The 22,582-nt window shown below is 69.4% G+C and overlaps 5 protein-coding genes across 5 annotated transcripts; 1 reads left to right on the forward strand and 4 right to left on the reverse strand.

Moving 5' to 3' along the window:
- Positions 1–177: 177 nt before the first annotated feature.
- On the reverse strand, positions 178–3,133 carry QPCTL (glutaminyl-peptide cyclotransferase like). The gene is made up of 7 exons (XM_059833174.1): positions 2,915–3,133; positions 2,020–2,160; positions 1,637–1,924; positions 1,380–1,532; positions 959–1,058; positions 580–696; positions 178–404 (listed from the first exon to the last, which is right to left on the reverse strand). Exons 1-7 carry the CDS (start codon positions 3,131–3,133, stop codon positions 259–261), a joined length of 1,164 nt encoding a protein of 387 aa, XP_059689157.1. The 3' UTR covers positions 178–258.
- An 876-nt stretch (positions 3,134–4,009) lies between these two features.
- Positions 4,010–5,965, reverse strand: FBXO46 (F-box protein 46). The gene is made up of 2 exons (XM_059833176.1): positions 4,887–5,965; positions 4,010–4,844 (listed from the first exon to the last, which is right to left on the reverse strand). The coding sequence occupies exons 1-2, from the start codon at positions 5,946–5,948 to the stop codon at positions 4,104–4,106; spliced, it is 1,803 nt and encodes a 600-aa protein (XP_059689159.1). The 5' UTR covers positions 5,949–5,965; the 3' UTR covers positions 4,010–4,103.
- A 2,566-nt stretch (positions 5,966–8,531) lies between these two features.
- Positions 8,532–13,757, reverse strand: GIPR (gastric inhibitory polypeptide receptor). The gene is made up of 13 exons (XM_059833142.1): positions 13,707–13,757; positions 13,241–13,331; positions 13,034–13,172; positions 12,861–12,996; positions 11,565–11,668; positions 11,344–11,491; positions 10,512–10,671; positions 10,373–10,433; positions 10,197–10,266; positions 10,025–10,113; positions 9,302–9,440; positions 8,793–8,834; positions 8,532–8,702 (listed from the first exon to the last, which is right to left on the reverse strand). The coding sequence occupies exons 1-13, from the start codon at positions 13,755–13,757 to the stop codon at positions 8,532–8,534; spliced, it is 1,401 nt and encodes a 466-aa protein (XP_059689125.1).
- Positions 13,758–15,531: 1,774 nt separating this feature from the next.
- Positions 15,532–16,319, forward strand: OPA3 (outer mitochondrial membrane lipid metabolism regulator OPA3). Its single transcript, XM_059833143.1, has 2 exons — positions 15,532–15,673; positions 15,865–16,319. Exons 1-2 carry the CDS (start codon positions 15,532–15,534, stop codon positions 16,317–16,319), a joined length of 597 nt encoding a protein of 198 aa, XP_059689126.1.
- A 1,067-nt stretch (positions 16,320–17,386) lies between these two features.
- On the reverse strand, positions 17,387–22,019 carry VASP (vasodilator stimulated phosphoprotein). Its single transcript, XM_059833180.1, is given in 15 exon segments — positions 17,387–17,450; positions 17,643–17,700; positions 17,778–17,856; positions 18,092–18,135; positions 18,236–18,292; positions 18,295–18,351; positions 18,526–18,586; positions 18,698–18,750; positions 18,752–18,808; positions 18,885–19,096; positions 19,199–19,239; positions 19,422–19,485; positions 19,578–19,746; positions 20,317–20,488; positions 21,988–22,019. Coding segments are annotated over 15 exon segments (1,167 nt in total). The 5' UTR covers positions 21,993–22,019; the 3' UTR covers positions 17,387–17,412.
- Between the last annotated feature and the right edge of the window lie 563 nt (positions 22,020–22,582).

The following is a 22,582-nucleotide window of genomic DNA, read 5'->3' on the forward strand; positions in this document are numbered from 1 at the left end:
CCCTCAGCAGGACGCAGGCACTACTCTGGCTGATTCTCCCATGGCCTGAATAGTGTGCCCTGGGCTCCCTAATTGCCCTAGTGCTCACTGGGATCTGTATTATGTGTTCCCATATGTCCTCATGCATCCCTGTCCCCAGGGGTGGCCCCACAGCAGTTGACAGCACAGGACACAGCATCGGTCACCAAGCACTTTACTGGTGGCTCCCAGGGCTGCCCAGAGTCCCCGGGGGCCTCAGGCCGGGGGTGACAGCGGGGCTCAGAGCTGCAGGAACTCGGCCACGAAGGCAACCAGGATCTTGCACAGGTCCTCCATGGTGGGGGGGTGCAGGTTGTCCGCGGTGTCCTCGAGGGTGTGCCACACGCGTGGGAAGGGTGTGGGGATAAGGTGCAGCACAGGGACACCTGGGGGGACACAGAGGTGGGGGGGGATGCCTTCCCCTTGGGACATCAGCCCACAGGATCCCAGATACCCACCCTGCAGCTTGCCCCAGCCACGCAGCGTGGGGACGGGGGATGGTGCATCCCTAGGGACAGTGGGACAACGTGCCCCAGGGGACGGGGGAGATGGGGACATCACCTCGCTGGAGGAAGGGGATGTGGTCGTCCTCGACGGGTCCCGGTGCAGGGCTGAGGCGGAAGAAGGGCTGGTCCTGGGGTGAGGTGTGCAGCAGCCCCAGCTGCCGCAGCCGCTGCTCTGCGCCGGGGACACAGCGGGTCAGAACCTTCTGTGACACCCCCAGCCTCCTCCCTGTCCCCATCCCAGCCCCTCATCCCCATTCCCATCCCTGTCCCAACCCTGTGTCCCACTTTGTCCCCGACTCGTGTCCCCACCCGATCACATCCCCCGTCCCACCTGTGCCTTGTCCCCATCGGTGTCCCCACATCCCATCGCATCCCCAGCCCTGTCCCCCACCCTGTCCCCTTGTCCCCATCCCCATCCTGACCCCATGTCCCACCGATGGCGACGAGGCGCAGAAACCAATGGTGAGTGCGGGGGAAGTGGCTGTGGATAGCAGGGTGGCGGGCGCCCAGCAGGTCCAGCAGCACCAGCAGGCTCTGGGGACATCAGCATGGCCATGGGGACACCAGCATAGGGTGCCCGTGCCGTGGGACTGTCCCAGCTGGGCCAATGCCACGTGGGACTGTCCCAGCTGGGCCAATGCCACGTCACCACACTTGGGTGCCATCAGATCAGCCCACCACCCTTGGCCATCATCCTTGGGTGCCATGGGACCATCCCGGCTAGGTCACGGCCACCAGACCTCCCCCACTGCTGTGCCACCACCCTCAGGTGACACCAGACCACCCCACCACCATTGCACCCACCTTGGGTGCCACCAGACTCCAACCACCACCACAGGGCTTGGAGACACTCACCATGGTGGTGATCTGGGTGCCGTGGGGCCCGTGGGGGATGGTGGCCATACGCGCCGCCAGGTGCCGGGCGCCGTAGAGGGAGTCGGTGACGCTCCAGTCCCCGAAGGCCTCCTCCCCGTCCAGGAACAGCAGCTGTAGCGTCACCTCCGCGCCCTGCTGGGACCCCAGCATCCAGAGGGGGACCCAGGCGTCCAGGGGGAGACACCCAGGCATCCGGGGAGAGGGGGGTCCGGGCCCTGGGGCAACTCATCACCCACCCTGTCCTTGGCGCGCTGCAGGGGCCGGTCAAGGGCAGCTGCCAGCTCCAGGAGGATGGCACAGGGCACAGCCGAATCAGTGGCCCCCAAAAAGAGCCGCTGGCCGGGACCAGGGGGCAAGACCTTGGTGTCGTAGTGACAGGCGAGGACCAGGCGGCGGGGGGCGGTGGGGGCCACTGTGGCCACCACGTTGGTGAAGGTCACTGGTCCCCGGGGAGTCGCCGCTTTGAAGGCATCGAGCTCCAGGTGCCAGGCGGCCCCCAGGGCGCCCAAGCACCCCATGATGTGCTGCGGGGATGAGGACCCCAGTGAGGGGCACGGCAGCACCCTAGGGTGGGTGCAGTGGCACCCTAGGGTGGGGAGGGAGGGTAGGGCGGTCTTACCTGGCGGGCGGCACGGCTCCCGGGCCCCCCCGGCACCCGTTCCCGCAGGAGGGGCCACAGGAAGGTGTCCCACAGGCGGGTGGGATCCAGCTGCCCCAGCAGCGCCCGTAGAGCCGGCTCTGAGGGGGGGCCAGGGGGAGGCTGGGGGCGGGGGGGGGGGGGGCTGTGTCAGTGTTGGGGGCAGGGGTGGTCCCCAGGGGAGATTGGAGGTCCCTAGAGGGGTCTGGGGGACTCAGGGAGGGGGCTGAGGGCCCTGGGGGATGTTGGGGGGGCCCTGAGGAGGGCTGCCCCCCCCCCCCCCCCAGGGGCTCTGAGGGGCCCTGGGTGATGTTGAAGGGCCCTGGAGGGGTCTGAGGTGCCCATGGATGCACTGGGTGGCCCCATGATGGCATCTAGGGGGGGGTTCTGGGGGACTTGGAGGGGGCTGAGGGCCCTGGGGGATGTTGGGGGAGCCTGAGGAGGACTGGGGGCCCCCCCAGGGGCTCTGAGGAGCCCTGGGGGGGCTCTGGAGGCCCTGGGTGATGGTGAAGGTCCCTGGAGGGGTCTGAGGTGCCCATGGATGCATCGGGTGGCCCCATGATGGGATCTAGGGGGGGGTCCTGGGGGACTTGGAGGGGGCTGAGGGCCCTGGGGGATGCTGGGGGGCCCGGGGGGGGGGGGGGGGGGGGGTGTCTGGGTGCCCCGGGATCCATTGGGTGCCTCCATTATGGTATCCGGGGGACCCAGGGGACTGGGGGTCCTGGGAGGAGCTGGGGGCCCCGGGGGACGTCGGGAGGGTCCCCACGGGGTCTGAGGGCTCCCGGGGACAGCGAGAACACGCCGGGCACCCCTCCCCGGGACACCCTCCCCGAGACCCAATGGGACCTCCCGCCCCCGGTCGTCGTCCCCCGCTCACCGGGCCGGTGCCCCGTTCCCCGCCGGGCCAGGCGACGTAGAGGAGAGCGGCGGCAGCGGCCAGCGCCAGGAGAGGCAGCAGCGGCCGGGGGCAGTGGCGGGACCGCGGGCAGACCCCGGGACCCACCACCGGGACTGGCACCGCCACCGCCACCGGGCCGGGACCGGTGCCCGAACCCGCGGCCCGGGCCCGGCGGGAGCCAGCGGCTCCTTTCCGCATGGCGCGGGGGCGTGGCCTCCGCGGGAGAGGGCGTGGCCCCCCTGGGGCGGGACCATGGCGGGTAGCAGCTGGACGGGGGCGCCGCTGATAGGGCGCGGGGCGGTGCTTGCGCTAGGCCACGCCCCCTCCCCTAGACGCGGGCTCCGGGCGAGAGCAGACGCATGCGCAGTGGAACAAGGCACAGGTTGGCGCACGCGTAGGCGCCTGTACGGATGCGCGTATGCGCGGACAACCCCGGGGGGGGGGGGGGGGGGGTTGTGCAGCGGCCATCACCCCGGCGGGATGTCACCCCAGACGTGGTGATGTCACCACAGATACCACCTGGGGTGGGGGCATCACTCCCAGCGGGATGGCATCTTGGACCAGAACATGGCCCCAGAGACGTTACCCTGGATGGGAACGTCACCGCGAACGTGGACGGTACCGGGAGGTCACCCCGGCGGGGGACGCCACTCCTGAGAGGACATCACCCTCCGTGGGGACGTCACCACGGACAGGGCATCACCCCAGAGGGGGCCACCACCCTCCACGGGACTGATGTCACCTTCCACGGGGCCATCAGCTCGGATGGGGCCATCACCTTCCATTGGGCCATGACCCTCCATGGGGCCACCACCCTCCACGGGGCCATCAGCCCAGTTGGGGCCATCAGCCCAGTTGGGGTCATCGCCACGGGGCCTTCACCCTCCATCGCGCCATCACCCCAGACGGAGATGTCACCTTCCACAGAGCCATCACCCTCCACGGGCCCTCCACCCCCGACAGGGCCATCAGCCTCCAGGCTGCCACCCCCCATCCTCTCCGCCCCCTCCACTTCGTTCCTTTTTCTTTTTTTCCTTCAAGTTTTGGGGTTTGATGATTTTTTTTTTTCCACCTTCTCCTCTGCCCTTTTCCAACAACCGCCGCAGACAACCTCCCCCTTCCATGTCCCCAAAATCTGCCACCACTGTCCCCGCCGGCGCTTGTCCCTTCACCTGCCGTCATCGCGCCGGGTGGCCGGGTGTACCCAGTTGTTATCGTGCAAGCCCACCCGGCAACCGGGTGCCTCCTTATCGGGTCTCCGGCAGCACATCCAGTAGGATCGGCCATAAGGCAGGTCATGGTGGTAGGGCTTGGGATGCCACCGGCACAGGGACACGTCCCCCTTCTCATAATGCTTCTTGCACTGCTTGCAGGGGTCGTCGCGGTAGAGGGGGTCACGGTTCCAGCGGGAATCAGTGGCCTGCACCCCGAAGGTCTCAATGATGGACTTGAAGTAGTGGCAGGAGCACTTGAGGGCGGCCAGCGCTTGGGTGGGCAGGTAGCTGAAGATCTTCACCATGACGTGCTCTGGCAGCAGGAGCATGTACTGCCGGGGCTCCAGCAGCCGCTGGATCTTGAAGCGGATCTCCAAAAAGTCGTGGGAGACGTGACGGTACAAACGGCAAAGCGAGGGGTCGGGGACAGCTGATGGCTCCTCGCCAGCCTCCGTGTCCTCCGCCACCGGCGTCTCCTCAGGGACGGGCAGGAGGAAGAGCTGCCCTGGCGGTGGGTCCTCCTGTGCTGCTGCCGGCAGCCGCACCGTCTCCTCCTTCATCTTCTTGGCGCTGTCCTTGCCGAAGAAGACACACTGGTCCACCACCCCCGTCACCACCACGTCCACATGGAATCCAGAGGCGCAATCCCGCGCCGACACCGATGACGCCTCGACGGTTCCTTCACCCGTCTCCGGCTTGACAGCAGTCGCTGACCCCTCACCACACCCCATGTCCACGTCAGGGCCGTCCCCGTCCCCCTTGGGACCAGCGGTGGCCAGGAGGAACTCCACATTGTTGGGCAGTGCGTCACGGGACGGGCTGATCAGCTGGTAGAGGTCACAGGTGATCTTGTCCTTGGTGCGACCACCGGCATTACTGCCACCGCTCGCCGTCCCACAGCTCATAAAGACACAATTGGGACGCCCGACAGCACCCTGCTCAGCCGTGGCTCCAGCACAGGGCTCGCGGCCGCTGGAGATGCGGAAGGCGATGCGCACCTCACCGGGACCCGGTGCCGATGATGCCGCTGCTGCAGCAGCACATTCAGCGCCTGAGCGGCACAACCCATTGGGTCGGGTGCCGCCGTGCTCCCGCTGCCGTGACTCGAAGTGGGCAACGGCTTCGGCCACCCGGCTGCAATCAGAGCCACTCGGCGCTTTGGTTTCACTGCCAGCCGCCTCCACGAAGACAAGGGGGGCGGTGGGAGCGCCGCAGGGCCGTGGAAAGCTCTGCAACGCCAGCGCTGTCCTCTGCTCCACCAACGCCACCATCTCCGCCACCGACAGCAAGTCGGGGGCTTCACCTGCAGCGGCAGACAGTTCACTGGGGCGCGGGCAAGCTGGGTCCCTGCCGCCAGTAGCCCATGCTGGGCTTGGCTTGCTCTTAGTGGGGTCGTGGCATCGTCGGCGTCGCTTTGCTTTGGAGCTGTCACTGCCCCAGTTGCCCTTTACCTTCATGGTGCTGGCACGGCCACCAGTGCTGCCACCACCGATGCCACCGCCGCACTGGTGTGCCACAAAGAAAGCCACCTTCTCCTTGGTGTTGCCCGGTTTGATGACATACCACGTGTCCAGCAGCACCCGACCTTCCTCTGCCGATGCCGGCGGAGCTGGGGTGGCATCGGCAGCAGCCGGCGGCGTGTTTTCGGAGGGAGCCCGTGCTCCAGCAGGCTCTTCGGTGGGACGGCAGGAGAAGGGTTTCTTGGTGGAGCCAGGACCAGGGCATGGTTTGTTCTGGGAGTAGGTGCCGAAGGGCCGTGGGCACCAGAGCTGCAGCTGGGGGAAGGCGTTGGGCTCCATCAGGGCAGCATGGCACTGCCGACGTTGCCGACACCGCGGGCTGCCGGCGCCCGTGCCCAGGACTACCGGGGGAGAGAAAGGAGTGTTAATGGGGATGATGAGGGTGGGGTGGTGACAGTGGAGACAGCATGGGGCTGGCAAGGCCAGTATGGGGCTGGTGGGGACAGTATGGGGTTGGCAGGGACACTATGGGGCTCTGGGGACACTATGGGGCTGGCGGGGCAAGCACGGGGCTGGGGGGGTTAACGGGGCCATTACTGGGCCATTCCCAGCACCGTTACTGGGCTGTACTGGGGTCACTGGGGCGGTGGCCGGGCTGTGCCCCACCCGGCTCCTCCCCCCTTGCACAGTCACCCCCACGCCCCGCCCCATTTGCACACTCAGAAGCCCCGCCCCCTCGCGCACCCGGCCCAGAAGGTCCCGCCCTCAAGCCCCGAGACCACACCCCCCTCAGAAACGCCCCGCCCCCTCACCGGCACCACTGGCTCCCGCCCGTCGCGGCCCGCAGGGGGCCGGGCCCGGCCCTTAAAGCGGCCGCAGCGCCCGCGGAAGTCGTGCCCGCCACTCCCGCGCGGCCCCGCCCTTTTAAGGACCGGCGGCGGCAGCCGTTTGTTGACGGGCCCTGCGCGCGAGGCGGCGGCCAATCAGAAAGCCGCGCTTGGGCCATGCCCATATATGGATGGTGGCAGTGCGGTGGACGGCAGGCGTGGCCGACGGAAGGCGTGGCAGGCGAGGGGGCGTGGCCGGCTGTCCCCGCCCTCCCCTGGTCCGCGGGGACGGGAGGGGCGCGGGGACGGTCCCGCGTGGCCCCGGGGCGGGGGGGGTCCCGCCCGACCCATATCTCCCGGGGTGGGGGTGGGGGGGCGCAGAGCCGATGACCCTCGAGGGCCACGCGAGGCCGGGCCTGTCCCCGCCCCAGGTGTGACACGGGGACACGCCCGCCCCCACGCGCGACATTGGGACACGCGTGTCCCCACGCGCGACACAGGGACGTGCCCTCGGTCTCGCGCAAGGCGAAGACAGCCCCGTCCCCGGGTGCAAAGCGAGGGCACGCTCGTCCCCGGTGTCCCACGAGCGCGGACCCGTCCCCCCCCGATGTGTCACGGATGGGACACGCCTGCCCCCCGGTGTGCCGCGGGCACGGCCCCAGCGCCCCACGGTGTGTCACGAGCGGGAGATGCCGGCCCCCGGTGTGACACGGGGACACCTCCGTACCCTGCCTTCCGCCGGGCCCCGGCCCAGCGGCCCCGCGGGCGTTACCGAACACCGGCCCCGGGGCTCCGCCACCGCCCCGCAGGGCCCCGCCACGCCCCGGGGCGCTACCCGCCCACGCCCCCCCCCCCCACCACCCGTGGCCCGGGCCCCGCCCGGTGCCGCCGCCCCTCCCCCGCTCACCGGGCAGGTGCCGGGCGCGGCCGCTCCGCCTCTCCGCGCCGCTTCCGGGGTGCCCCGCGCATGCGCTATCACGCCGTTCTCCGCGCATGCGCCACGAGGTCGACGCTGGGAGTTGTAGTCCGCCTGGGGCGGTGCGAAGCCTCCGCACATGCGCCGCGTGGGGGGAGCTGGGAGAGAGTCCGCCACCTTGCTGCTCCGTAACTCTGCGCATGCGCAACGGCTGTGCCGGGAGGTGTAGTCCACGCGTGGAAGGGCTCTGGCGGTGACGGGGATCTCCCCGCCCTACCCCGGTTTCCCAGCGGCACCATCCCAGGTCACCCACTGACACCCGCAGTGACCCCCGTGCCAGTCCCCAGTGACACCCTCCCCAGTAACACCCAGCCCTGGCCACTTGTGACAGCCCAGTAGCCCCCAGTGCCCCCCAGTGACACCCCCAAGAGCCCCCCATTGCCCCCCAGGTGATTTCACAGAAGCCACTCGTGGGTGTCAGATGTTTTTTAGGGTACAAAGCTGGGGACACCCGGGTCCCCACAGCCCAGACACCCCTGCCATGCCCCTCCCCACCCTGCAGCCCACGCTGCCAAGGACCCCCCCAAGACCCCCTAACCCCACCAGCACCCCAAGGCATTGGAGACCCCCCCCAGCACCCCAAGGTGTCAGGTGGCACCCCAAGCCCCCCGACTCCCCTAGCAGCCCAAGGCATTGCCCCCCCCCCCGACCCTCCACCCCAGCACCCCAAGCCATTGGGAACCCCCCCCCAGCACCCCAAGGTGTCAGTTTGCACCCCAAGCCCCCCGATTCCCCCAGCAGCCCAAGGCATTGCCCCCCCCCCCCCCCAGGTGTCAAGGTTCTGGACCTCCCCCTTGAACCCAAAAGTGTTGGGGACTCCCAGACCCTCCACCCCCAGCACCCCAAGCCATTGGGACCCCCCCCCCCCAGCACCCCAAGGTGTCGGGGTCCTGGACAACCCCCCCCCCGCACCCAAAGGTTTTGGGGACCCCCAGACCCTCCACCCCCAGCACCCCAAGCCATTGGGGACCACCCCAGCACCCCAAAGTGTCAGGTGACCCCCCCAAGCCCCCCCCGACTCCCCCCGGCACCAAAAGGTGACAGGGACCACCCCCCTGGCATCCAGAAACTTTTGGGACGCCCCCCCAGAACCCCAAGGTGCTGTGTGTGTGTCCCCCCTCAGCAGCAGCTCTCGGCAATCGGGTGCCCTCCGGAATCGGGGGGTGCCGGGCGCTGCCCCCCCACGGCCACGTAGTGGCGGGTGCCACGGGGTGGGGCCCGGGTGGGGCCGGGGGGGCAGGGGGCACCCAGGCGGCACCGCTGCCACCCGCGCCGCACCTCCGCCTGCACCTGTGGGCACCAGGACACGTTGCGACACGTCACACCACGTCGCGACATGCTCCCCCCCGCCCCGACACGTTGCGACGCGCCCTAACGCACCTCCTTGTTGACGAAGCAGTAGAGGACGCTGACAACGAGGCCCTGGGGATGACGGGGGGGAGGCGGGGGCACCCCAGGGTGGGGGTGCACCCAGAGGTGTGGGTGCATGTGGTCGCACGCACACATATGTGCACTCCTCGGCCCTCAGCACCCACCCCCTGAGCACCCCTGCCCCTGCACCCCCACCCCATTGCAGCACCCACCTCCTGCAGCCCCCCCATTGCACTCCCCCATTGCCCCTCCATTTTAGCCCCCCATTCCACCCCCATTGCACCCTCCATTACACCCCCCAATTGCACCCCCCCATTATAACCCCACCCCATTGCAGCCCCCCAATGCCTCCCCCAAGCCCCCCCCACGCACCCCCCCATTGCACCCCTCCATTACACCCCCCACCACATTGCAGCCCCCCCATTGCTCCCCCAAGCCCCCCCATTGCAAGTCTCCATTGCAGCCCCCATCGCACCCCCCATGCCCGCCCCATGCCCCTCCCGTTGCCCCCCCCGCACCTGGGAGGAGGAGAGCAGCAGCTGGAGGCAGAGCCGCACCAGGCGCAGGGTGCCCCCCCCCTGCCCCTCCCCCACCAGGGCAAAGGCCACCTCGTGCACCCCCAGGAGCGGGATCAGCGTCAACGTCGACCTGGCCAGCCTGTGGCGGGGGCATGCTCGGGGACATCCAGCGACACCCCTGGGGACACGCTCGGGGACACCCCCAGGGAGACAGGGGACACCCCCGGGGACCCCCTCAGGAAGGGATGGGGACACCCTCAGGGACACATTTTGGCAGCATTACAGGGACAGAGATGTGTGGGGACACGCTTGGGGGACACGCTTGGGCACACACTTGGGGATGCCACAGGAATAGGGACATGGTGGGGGACATCCTTGGGGACGTTACAGGCATGGGGACACACTCGGGGTGTTATGGGGACAGGGACACGCATGGGGACACACCTGGGGATGTGACAGGGATGGGGACACACTCAGGGACATGCCTGGGGACATTGTAGGGATGGGGACACGTGGGGATGTGCACAGGGCTGGGGTAGGCACGAGGACATCGCACAGACAGCATGGGGGCACAGTGGGGACAGGGATGGGCTATGCAACGTGTGTCCCTGCATCCCCACTGTCCCCATGCACACCCTGGTGTCCCCATGTCATTGGCATCCCCATGCCCATCCCCAGTGTCCCCATGTCCCCCTGCACATCCCGCTGTCCCCCTATCCCCACCTGACCCTGGTGTCTCCACGGGACACCTGATGCGCCCGGACTTTGGCCACCAAGATGCGGATGATGCGTACGAACACCACGAAGTTCACCTGGGGACAGGGACACTGGAGGTGACACCCCCTGTGATGGGGACACTGCCCCAGGATGGCCACCCCCCTGCTGTGTCACCCACCGCCACGGCCATCAGGATGGGGCAGCGGATGATCCACCACACTGCCACCTTCTCGTTCCTCTCCCAGCACCTGCCGGGGCGCGGGGCTCAGCCGGATGCCTGGGTCCCCTGTTGGGGACATCACAGTGTCCCCCAGGGGTGACAAAATGGGGAAGGGGGGTGTCCGGCAGCCTCACCCCTCATTCTCGTAGAGGTACCTCACCACCACCCATGGTACCACGAAGAGCACGGGGGCTCCTGGAGCAATGTGGACAAAGTTGGGGAGGGGACGTGGGGACACGTGGGGACATGGGGGGGACACGGGGACAGGCTCACCCCAGCCGAGGAGGAGGAAAGCGGGGAGGCAGCGCTCGCCGGAGAAGGCCGCCAACACCAGGAGCTTGTGGAGGAAGAGTCCCTCGGCCAGCAGCCACCCGTAGTTGGCCCCCACGCAGTACTGGGTGAGAGCCTGGGCCAGCCGGCACCCTGCCACCGCCTGCCGCAGGGACACCGGCACCGCCACCGGGACACCGGCGTCGGGAAGGGACCGGCATTGGGGTGGCACCAGCATCATGTTAGACCAGTATCAGGGTGGCACCAACATCGTGGTGGCACCAGCATCATGGTGGGACCAGCATCATGTTTGAGCCAGGATCATGGTGGCACCAACATCGTGGTGGCACCAGCATCGTGGCGGCACCAGCATCGTGTTTGAGCCAGGATCGTGGTGGTGCCAGGATCGTGGTGGCACCAGCATCGTGGCAGCACCAGCATCGTGTTTGAGCCAGGATCGTGGTGGTGCCAGGATCGTGGTGGCGCCAGGATCGTGGTGGCACCAGCATCATGTTTGAGCCAGGATTGTGGTGGCGCCAGGATCGTGGTGGCGCCAGCATCATGGTAGTACCAGCATCGTGGTGGGACCAACGTCATGTTTGACCAGGATTATGGTGGCACTGGCATCACGATGGGACGAGCATCATGGTGGCACCAGTATCATGGTGGACCAGCCCCCCCACCTTGGGTCCCCCATCCAAGCACAGCCCACCATCCTCCACCTATGGGTGCCCCCCCCCTTGGGTACTCCCCGATGGGTGCCCCCCCCACCCCTGGGTGCCCCCCCAAGGGTGCCTCCTGCCATAGGTGCCCACCATCCCCCATGGGTGCCCACCTGCTGGCCCAGCAGCTGCAAGGGGTGCCCGGCGCCAGGGCGCAGGTGGCGTTGCAGCAGCGCATCCCGCGTCAGGATGGCGCCCGCCCGCAGCACGAAGGAGAGGAAGAGGTTGGCATGGATGAAGTTGCGGGTGCACCGCAGGCGCCTGCAGGGATGAGGAGCGGTGGCAGCACCCACGCATGCCCCGCTAGCACCCAGGGGTGCCCCAGTGTGGGTACCTGAAGAGCAGGAGCAGCAGCAGCGCCAGGAGGAGGGCGACGAGGGAGAGGGAGTAGCCCACGGTGTAGAGGAGGCGGAACTGCTCCAGCAGCCAGGCCTGCCACTGCAGGGACAGGGGACACAGGGGACAGGGAGGTGGCACCACGCTGGGAGGTGGCACAGGGCATGGTGTGGCATGGGGCAACGGGGCAGGGCGTGGTGTGGGGTGCAGCGTCGTGAGGTGCAGCATGGTATGGTGCAGCACAACATGGCACAGCACAGCGTGACAGGACGTGGCACGGTGCAACATGGCACAGCACCGTACACAGCACAGCACAGCACAGTGCAACACGGCATAGCACAGTGCAACATGGTACAGCACAGCATGGCACAGTGCATGGCAAAGCATGGCACAGTGCACGGCACAGCATGGCACGGTGCACAGCATGGCATGGCACAGTGCAACATGGCCTGTCACGGTGCACGGCACAGCACAGCACAGTGCGCAGCACGGCACGGCACAGTGCAACATAGCACTGGTGCATGGCACAGCACGGCATGGTGCAACATGGCATGGCATGGAGCAACATGGCATGGCACAGTGCCACACAGCACAGCACAGCATGGTGCAAAGAGGTGTGGCACGGTGCAGCATGGCAAAGCACAGTGCAGCATGGTGCAAAATGGCATAGCAAAATGCAGTGCCACACGACATGGCACAGCGCACAGCACGATGCGACATGGCACAGCATGGCGCAGCCCAGTGCATGGCACAGCACGGTATGACCTGGCACAGCCCAGCAGCTCCCAGTGCAGTGCAGCCCAGTGGCACGTGGCACGGCACAACGTGGGGTATGGCACGTGTCAGCCTGGCGTAGTGCAGCCCCCGGCACATGGTCCAGCACGGCACGGGGCACAGCATGGCACAGCACAGCACGGGGCATGGCACAGCGCAGCATGGCACAAGAAATGGCCCGGGGCATGGTGTTGTGCACAACAGCTCAGCGGGACACAGCATGGCACAGGGCACAGCCCAGCGTGGCACAGCACAGGGCATGGCATGGGGCACGGCATGGGACACAGCACGGTGCATGGCACAGCAGAGCGTGGCACAGTGCACCACAGTGCAGCTCTGCGGCACGGGGCACAGCATGGCACAGTGTGGCACAGCAGAGACACGATGCACGGCACAGTGCGGCACATCCCAGCATGGCATGGCAGCGTGACACATCCCAGCATGGCATCTCCCAGCATGGCCCAGCGTGGCACGGCATGGCACCCCACGGCACGGCACCCCACGGCACCCGGGCCCCCACCTGCAGCGGCTGCTCCTCCACCAGGTCCTCACACTGCGAATGGTCCTGCCAGGGCCGCCCCGTCTCGTCTATCACCCACCGCCCGTCGGGTCCGCAGCGCCGAGCCACCACCCCGCCCTGCACTGAGCACACTGTCCTGTCACGCCACAGCACCCAGGGGCACCAAGGGGGACCCCCGGGGTGGGTGCCATCCCCCCCCGTTACCTCGGTGGTGCCAGGGCAGGTACCAGGGGCAAGGGACGGTGATGGTGCTGTTGGGGGCTGCGTCCCCCCAGCAGGCGTACATGTCAAAGCTGCGGTTGCAGACGGGTCCTGGGGGGGTGGGAGGTGTCAGGGTGTCCCCGGTGTCCCCCCAGTGACCTCACCCTGTCCCCACTCACCAGTTGCTGGTGGGTCGAGGCGCAGGCGCAGCTCGCAGGCGTGCCGGTACTCGTGCCAGGCGGCCAGCGTCGCCTGGGCTGAGCGCTCCTCCTGCAAGGGGACACCATGGGGACACCACGGGGGGGGCCACCGTGGGGACACCACCACCAGGTTCACCACATTGGGGCAACCATCGTGGGGACACCACCACTGGGGTCACCACCATGGGGTCACTATGACGGGGCCACCCTGATGGGGCCATCACCCGGGGGCCACCATGACTGGGGCCACCACCATGGGGACCCCCATGGTCCTGGGGGGGAGGTCCTGGAGGTGGCAGCTGGGGGGGTCCTGGTGGGGTGGGGGTCCCCATGAGGCAATGGGAGGGTCCTGAAGGGGGGGGGGGGGCAGCAGTGGGGGGGTCCCAGGGTGTGGGGGGACCCCAGGGGTAATGTTGAGAGGGTCCGGGGGGGGCGGGGGTCTCACCTCTGCCCCGTGCAGGACCCGGCTGGGCGGGGGCACTGCCCGGTGGCCCATGATGGTGACTGCAGCTCCTGGGGGGGGGGGGGGGGGAGTGTACCGGGGGGGCACCGGGAGGGATGGGGGTACCGGTGTCGTCCCCTGCGCCGTTATCGGCGCCGCCCTCCCCTTTGACGCGCTGGTTACCAGGGAGCTGCAGGTGGTGCCCGGACGCCTGTGTCCCTCCGGGGAGGGGAACGGGACCGGGACACCCCCGCCCCGACACCCCCCACCCCGTGACCGACACCTCGCCCCAGGTCCGCGGACACGCGTGAGGACCGCGGGCCGTCGTGGGGGGTGGGCAGTGGCCGCCCTCCCGGTGATGCTGGTTCCTCCCGGTGCCACCTTGGTGCCCCTTGCCCACCCCCCAGTGTCCCTTGTCCCCCCTCCCCCAGTGTCACAGGTCGTCCACACGTGTCGTCCGCTGCCCCTCACAGTGCCCCCATGTCCCCTCCGCTTCACCCCCACACCCCCATGGTCCCCCTCCCCGCTGATGCCGGTTCCCCCCCGTGCCACCCCCGGTGTCCCTTGCCCCCCCCCCCCCCCCCCAGTGTCCCGGGTCCCCCGGCCGGTGTCCCGTCTACCCCCACGCGTGTCCCCCGCTGCACCCCTGTCCCCTACGCTTCACCCCGACACCCCCTCGGGCCCCTCCGGCGCCCCCCGCTCCCCCGGACCCCCTCGGTTCCCCCCGCCCCCCCCCCCTCCCGGGACCCCCGGTACCGGCTCAGCGCAGGGCTCTGCCGCCCTCGGGGCACCGGCACCGGCTCCGGCGGCGCCGCCCCCGGGAGGGGCGGGGGCACGGGGGGGGGGGGGCGCACCCAGGGGGGCTCAGTCGGTGCAACGTGACCCGGTGGTAGCGTGGAGCCCGGCCCACGTCTCGGGTGGGGGGCGCCGGGAGGCTGCCCCACAGGTCCCGGGGCTCCAGGGTCAGCCGGGGGTGGGGGGGAAGGTCCAGGGTGACCCACGGGGGTCCCGAGTCATCCACGAGTGCTCCACTGTCACACAAGTGGGTCCAACGTCACCCACGGGGACTTCAGGGTCACCCAGGGGGGTCCAGTGTGACCCAGGGGACTTCAGGGTCACACACTGGAGCTCCAGTGTCACCCAGGTGGGCTCCAGTGTCACGCAGGAAGATTCAGTGTCACCCAGGGGCGGTCCCGTGTCACCCACGAGTGCTCCAGTATCACCCGAGGGGCTCCAGCATCACCCACAGGTGCTCCAGCATCACCCAGGGGGTTCCAGCGTCACCCGGGGGGGTTCAGCATCACCCACAGGTGCTCCAGCGTCACCCAGGGGGGCTCCAGGGTCACCCACGAGTGCTCCGGTGTCACCCAGGGGGGCTTCACTGTCCCCCAGGGCTGTGCCAGGGGTCTCCAGCATCACCCACGGGTGCTTCAGAGTGACTCGGGGAGGTCTATGGCCGCCGGTAGGGCACCGGCGTCAGCGATGGGCGCTCCGGTGTCCCCCAGGGGGGTCCAGCATCACCCACGGGTGGTCCAGTGTCTCCCACGGGTGCTCCAGCATCGCCCACGTGCGCTCCAATGTCACCCACGAGTGCCCCGGTGCCACCGGGAGCGCTCCAGCGTCACCCCGGAGGGTCCGAGGTCACCCGCAGGTCTCCCACAGGCGCCCCGACGTGCGGGGGGGGGTCCCGTCGCGCGTGGCGGGGGCCGGGGGCGTGTCCCAGTGGCGGGAGAGGGCGTGGCCGAGGGGCAGGAGGACGCGCGCCCTGCTCGCCCCGCCCCTCCCCCGGGTCGCGCGGCGGTGAGGTCACGGCGCGCGGCGGCGGAGGATGGTGGCGGGCGCGTTCCCGCTGGCCAAGCTGCTGACGCTGGGCGCGCGCCAGCTGAGCCGCCCCCTGGCGGCCCGCATCAAGGCCGGGGCGCGAGCCAGCCCCTTCTTCCGCGCCTACATCTGCCTCCCGCCCGCGCAGCGTGAGTGGGGCGGGGGGGGGGGGGGGGGGGCGGCGGGCGGGGGAAGGGCACGGGGGGGCGGGGAGGGCACGGCGGGGAGGGCCGCGGCGGAAGGACGCGCGGCGGGGGGGGCGGTACCGGAGGGGGAACGCGTACCGGCGGGGGCCTTGCCGGTGCCCCGCCGCTCCCCGCCGGCCCCCCCCTCCCCGCAGTGTATCACTGGGTGGAGATGCGCGCCAAGATGCGGCTGATGGGGTTCCGCGGCGCCGCCGTCAAACCGCTGAACGAAGAAGCGGCGGCGGAGCTGGGAGCGGAGCTGCTGGGGGAAGCGATCGTGTTCGGCGTGGGAGGACTCTGCCTCTACCTGGAGTACGCCCGGCAGGCGGGGCAGGCGCGGCGGCGGGAGGACGAGCAGGCGGCGGCGCTGCGGGAGGTGGGGGAGCGGCTGGAGCGGCTGCGGGAGGAGCTGGACGCCATCGCGTCGCGCCTGCCGCCTGGACACGCCCCCGCCGGCGCGGGTAACGCCCCCGCCGGCTCTAGCCACGCCCCCGCCGGCTCGGGTAACGCCCCAGCCGGCTCGGGTAACGCCCCCGCGCCCGCCGCCGGCCACGCCCCCCGCGCCGAAGGCGGTGGCTCAGGACACGCCCCTGCTGGACCCAGCCATTAAAAGCGCGCTCTTGCTCTTCCCGCCGGCGGTTTCCTTTAGGGGCGGGGCTTGGTAGAGGTGGGCGCAATAGGGCGCTGGGGGCGGGGCCCCGAGGGGAGGGGCGGGGCTTGCCCACCGTGGGTAGAGGTGGTGGTGGGCGGGGCCTGGCCTTCAGGTGAAGGGCCACTTGGGGTGGAGCTAATGGTGGTGGGTGGGACCGCTTGGGAGCAGAGCCTGGAGTGGGCCAGGCTGTAATTAGGGGCGGAGCTAATGGTTGTGGGCGGGGCCTGGCGTCGAGCAGGCCTTCAGGTGGGATGTCACTTGGGGGCAGAGCCAGCAGTGGTGGGCGGGCCTTTGGGTGGCATGCCGCTTGGGGGCGGGGCCTGGTGCCTTTGCTGTGAGGCTTGGAGCAGTGCTAAGGGTGGGGGGCAACACCGAAGGGGCGGGGCCTGGCCCTTCGGGGCAGAGCCAAGGGCTGTGGGTGGGGCACAGGGTGAAGCTGGAGGGCGGAGCCAAGAGCTGGGGCCAGGGCCAGCTTTGGGGCGGGGCCACAACCACATGGCTGGGCTGTGATTGGTGGGGAGTGGGCAGGGCTGTGGGCGGGGCTAGGGGGCAGGCGGGGCTCTTCTCCTGCAGGGGAGTCTGACATGTGCCATTAAAGCAAAGCAAAGCCCCCACTGTCCCTCTCATTGCTGTGACTGGGGGGGGGTGTGACGGGCCCCCCCACGGGTGACACGGATGAGGACACGGGTGTCATGTATAAAACAACCGCATTTATTTGTGGCAGGGGAGGGGGATACCCCAACCTCCCCCCCCCCCCCCCCCAAAAAAAAAAGTGAAAAACCCAAAAGTGGCATAAAAAAAGACCCCGGGGGGGGGAAGGGGGAGCACCCCTCATTTGTGGCCCCCCCGAATTAAAAAAGGGGGTACCCAAACTGGTGGTGATGGGGGGCACAGTGGGGGGGGGAGCTGCTTGGGTCCCCCCCCAGCCGGTAAGGCACAGCCTGGGGGGGTCCGGCCAGGAGCCCCCCCCCCCAGGGCGGTGGGGGTGTGAAATGGGGGGGCTAGGTGGGGGGAAGCAGGGCATCCGGGCCCATTTTAGGGGGGGGGTGGGTTATGGCACGCTCCGCTTCCGCAGCTCCACCATGAACGCTGTGGGTGGGGAAATGCAGAGTCACGGGGGGGTGTCCTGCAATTACCCCCCCCAATTGCCCGACCTGGAGCCCCCCCAAAGTGCTCCCCCCTCCCCTATTGCCCCCACTTCCCAATGCCCTATTCCCTGCTCTTGTCCCATGCCCCTCCTTGCCCCATGCGCCCCCCTCCTTGCCCCATGCGCCCCCGCACCTTCAATGATCTCCTCCTTCATCTTCTGCAGCTCCCTCCGCACCTCCTCCAGCAGCTCCTGGAGGAGGGGGCACGGGGTGAGGGGATCTCCCATGGCTCCCCCCACCCCAGACCTCCCACGCCCGACCCCAGCACCTGTTTGATTCGCTCCAGGTCGGGCTCATCGGCAGAGCTGGGGGGATCGGCAGGGGCAGCCGGGATGGCTGACTTCATCCTGGGGGAGAGGCAGAAATAGGTTGGGGACCCCCCCAGACCTCTCTGGGTGCCCTCTGTCTTGTGTTTGGGTACTCCCAACCTGCCTGTCCCATCCACCCACCCACACCCCCCAGCAACTGCCCCACAAGTCCTGCTCTGGAGGTATTAGAGACCTCCCCAGCACCCCAAACCCCCCCCTCCATGGGCACCCCAAAGCCCCCCTCCAGCCCCTGGACACCCCGCCCCAAACCCACCTGGGCAGTGTGGAGCTGGCCTTCTCCCAGGGCCTCCGCACGGGCTCTGTGGGGAAAGGGCAGCAGGTGGTGGTGGTGGTGGGGTCCCCCAAACCTCTCCCCTTCCCCTAAAGGAGCCCCCCAACGCTCCCCCGCCTATCGGACTACATGTCCCAGTGTGCCTGGCCACGGGGGCGGGCCGCGAGGCACGCTGGGAGTTGTAGTCCCCGCCACTCACCCGCGGGCTGCACCGAGGTCCTAGTGCCCGGCTCCGCCTCGTCCTGCGGGGGCAGAGAGAGGGGTCGGGGGGGTGGGGGTGGACACGGGGGGGTCCACCAGCATCTGAGGACAAGGGGAGTAACTGCCCTTGTGGTGGGGCAGGGGGAGTGGGGGGTGCACAAGGAGCACCCCCCAATTGGGGGGGGGCAAAAGTGGTATATGGGGGAGGCACTCACGCTGGTGACATCCTCCTCCCTCTTTGGCACTGGCTTGTCCCCCTGCAGGGTGGCTTTCCTCCTGGGGGGGGCAGGGGGGGTCAGCATGGGCACAGCGGTACCCCCAGCTCGAGGGAGGGCTGCTGGGCAGAGTGGGGTAACACCGCCTCCCCGACCATGCCCCCCTCCTCACCGTCGGGCCAGCATGGCACTCATCTCCTCCATCAGCCCCCCCCCGCCCCCCCCCCCGGGCACCCTCGCCCTTGGGGGGTGCAGGGGGGGCCCCGACACCCGGCGCCTCATCCTGCCAGGAGAAAGGGGGTGATGTAGAGCCCCCTCCAGGTTATTGCCCCCCTCCCCAGTTGTGCCCCTCCCCTCACCTTGCCAACTTTCCTGAGTTTAGCCCCCGCGATGGCGGCGGCAAAACCGGAGCCCCCCCCGGGCCCCGCCCCGGCAGCACCCGCCGCCACCGGTAAGGGGGGAGCAGGCGGGACCCCCGTGGCTGGCGGGGGGCCGGGGGGTGGGGGGGGGCCCGGGGGCGGTGGGGGGCCAGGGGGCGGCGGGGGGCCTCCAGTGGGCACAGCCTGAGTGCCTGGGGGAGGAAAGGGGTTTAGAGGGGGGACTGGGGGGGGGGGGGTGTCCCAGCCCCAGTGTTGGGGGGGGAGTCAGCCTTGGACACCCCCCCGTCACTCACCTGCAGCCGCCACACGGCGCTCAGGCTCCTCCAGCGCCTGCCTGGTGGGGAAAGGGTCAGCACCCACGGCCCCCCATGGCATGGGGGGGCCCTACAGCACCCACAGTCCCCCACAGGCATGGGGACCCCCCCAGCATCCACAGTCCCCCCGTGGCATGGGGGACCTCCAGCACCCCAGCATCATGGTGCCCCCCCCAGCACCCCCAGTTTGGGGGTCCCCCACCTCTCCTGCTGCTCGGGCTCCTCCGGAGCTGAAGCATCGGGGTCCGGCCATGACAGGGGGGTGCCTGGATGGGAGGGGGAGACACAAGGCAAGGCCATGGGGTCAGGGCCCCCATGGGTCCTCCCAATGACCCCGCCCCCCCGCCCCAACACTCACCCTCCTCCAGCGCCCGCAGGGCCCGCAGGACAGCGGCAGCGAAGAGGGCGGCCTCGCGGGGGGCCCCGAAGCTGAGCCCCCAGACCCGGCGGGCCTCCCGCCACTGGTGGAACTGGGGGGTGGCCTGGCTGTAGCGCAGCCCCCGCCCCAGCGGGCAGTTCAGCACCACCTGCGGGCACCCGCAGGTGTGGGGGGCAGCCCCGCACCCAGGGGTGCCCCCAGCCCCCCACACTCAGGGGTGGCCCACAGAGGCCCCCCATACAGCATCCTCATGCTTTGCATTGCCCCATAGCCTCTACAGCACCCATGGGTGCCCCGTGTTCACCCTATGCCCAGTGTTGACGCATAGAGCCTTCTGCGCCCATGGGCGTCCCATAGAGCACCCCCATACCCATGGGTGCCCCACAGACCCTCCCCCCATACTCAGCATTGGTCCATAGCCCCTCCTGCACCCATGGGTGCCCCATAGACCCTCGCCCAATACTCAGCATTGGTCCATAGCCCCTCCTGCACCCATGGGTGCCCCATAGACCCTCGCCCAATACTCAGCATTGGTCCATAGCCCCTCCTGCACCCATGGGTGCCCCATACCCCCCCCCATGCTCAGTGTTCCCCCATAACCCCTACCCCCATGGGTGCCCCATGCCCAGTGTTATCCCATAGCCCCCCCCCCCCCCCGCCATCTTCAGCATTACCCCATAGCCCCCTGCACCCATGGGTGCCCCCCGGACACCCTCACCTGCTGGTCGGGCTGCATCTTGCGCCCCACCAGGCGGAAGGCATTGGCGCCGGGGTGGTGGTAGAGCTGGACGCAGCTGAGGGTCTGGGGACCCCCACCCGCCGCCACCCACTGCTTGTGGGTGTCATCGTAGAGCAGCACCGCCGCCCGGGCACTGCACACCACCGTCTCGCTGCGGGGGGGGGGGGGGGGGGAGTGGGGTGGGGGCAACGCTGGGTGGGCATGCTCCAATATGGGCATCGTCCCATGGGGTGGGACCCCCAGGTGTGGGCACACCCCATGGCTTGGGACCCTCTGGGTGCAGGACCCCCCAGCACAAGCACCCCCAGGTGTGGGACCCCCAGGGTGCCGGAGCCCCCAGCTTGGGGACCCTCTGGGTGCGGAGATCAGGGGATCCCCAGGGTGCCAGAGGCCCCAGCTTGGGGACCCCCCTTTACAGGGACCCCTCAGGTTTGGGACCCCCTGGGTGCACGGATGCCCCCCAGCACAGGCACCCCCTGGGTGGGGGACCCCCTGGGTGGGGGTACCCTCCACACATAGGTAAACCCTGGGTGGGAGGGACCCCCAGGGTTGGGGACCCCCGGGGGTGGGAGGACCCCCCCCAGGAGCAGCCGTGGGGCACCCATGGACACCGCCCCCCCCCCCTTCCCCCGAGCACCCAACCCACAAGCGCACCCCCCCTTTCCCCGAGCACCCAACCCACAAGCGCACCCCAACACCCCCACCAGCCCCCCCCTTTTTCCTTCCTCTTTTCCACTTCCTTAGGGTGCGGGGAGGACCCAAGAGCCCGAGCGCTGCCCCTCCCCCAGCCCCGGGCCGGGACATCCGGGTCGAGGGGGGGCACGCGTGGGGGGAGCGTGTGCTGTGTTTATGTAGGACCGACCTGACCCCCCCCACGGGGAAACTGAGGCGGGGGGGGCAGCACCCATGCGGAGGGGTGCCCCCGGGCCAGGGGTCCCCGCTGTCACCGTCCCCCGGGGGTCCCACCCATCACCGGGGCGGCTCCCGGTGCTTCCCGGAGCCAGCTCCCGTTTCTCCCCAGCTCCCCCAGTGCCAGATCCCGCTTCTCCCCAGCTCCCCCAGTGCCAGATCCCGCTTCTCCCCAGCTCCCCCAGTGCCAGATCCCGCTTCTCCCCAGCTCCCCCAGTGCCAGATCCCGGTAATCCCCAGTTCCCCCAGTGCCAGCTCCCGGTGATCCCCAGCTCCCCCAGTGCCAGATCCCGGTGATCCCCCAGTGCCAGCTCCCGGTAATCCCAGTTCCCCCAGTGCCAGCTCCCGGTTCTCCCCAGCTCCCCCAGTCCTCCCAATGCCCCCGCTACCAGTTCCCAGTGCTCCCCAGCGCCAGCTCCCAGTGCGCCCCACTTCTCCCAGTGCCCCCGGTGCAAACTCCCAGTGCAAGTTCCTGGTGATTCCCGGTGCTCCCAGTAGCCCCCGGTGCCAGCTCCCAGTGCTCCCGGTGCCAGTTCCGATGCTCCCAGAACCCCCCCAGTACCGGTTCCCGGTGCTCCCAGTACCCCCCAGTACCAGCTCCCAGTGCTCCCCGGTGCTCCCGGTACCCCCGGTACCAGCTCCCAGTACTGTCCAGTGCCCCCAGCGCCAGTGCCCGGTATTCCCGGTGCTCCCCGGTGCCCACTCCCGGTACTCCCGGTGCCCCCCGCCCCAGCCGCTCACCTCATGCTGTCAGCGGCGGCGACGCGCTGGGGTCGGGCCGGGCCCTTCCGGTGGCGGCGCGGTGGGGGGGGAAGGACCGGCCGGTCCCGGCCCGCGGCCACGCCCTGCCACGCCCCCCGTGAGGCCCTGCCCCTCCCGGTAACGGCAGCGGAGTGGCTCCGCCGTCTTAAAAGGGCAACGGTTCCTGAGGGGCCCCACCGAAGAGGGGCGGGTGCCCAGTACGCCCAGTGCCCTCCCAGCCCCTCCTACCCCTGTCCACCCAAGCTCTCCAGTTCCGCGGACTGGAGGCACTGGGAGGGTGCTGGGGACACTGGAAGTTACTGGGGAGGCTCTGTGAGGGTGCTGGGGGCACTGGGAGGTACTGGGGGCTGTGGCAAGTGTTGTGGGGGGCTCTGGGAGTGTACTGGGGGCACTGAGAGGTGCTGGGGGGCTCTGGAAGTTACTGGGGGGCTCTGGAAGGGCAACGGGGGGCTCTGAGGGGATACTGGGGGCACTGGGAAGTCGGTAGCGGGGCTGTGGGGAGCACTGGGGGGCTTTGGGAGGGCGTTGGAGGACTTTGACAGGTACTGGGCGGCACTGGGGCATACTGGGGGGG

The sequence above is a fragment of the Gavia stellata genome, chromosome 41 (genome assembly GCF_030936135.1).
Source record: "Gavia stellata isolate bGavSte3 chromosome 41, bGavSte3.hap2, whole genome shotgun sequence".
Taxonomy (NCBI): Eukaryota; Metazoa; Chordata; class Aves; order Gaviiformes; family Gaviidae; genus Gavia; species Gavia stellata.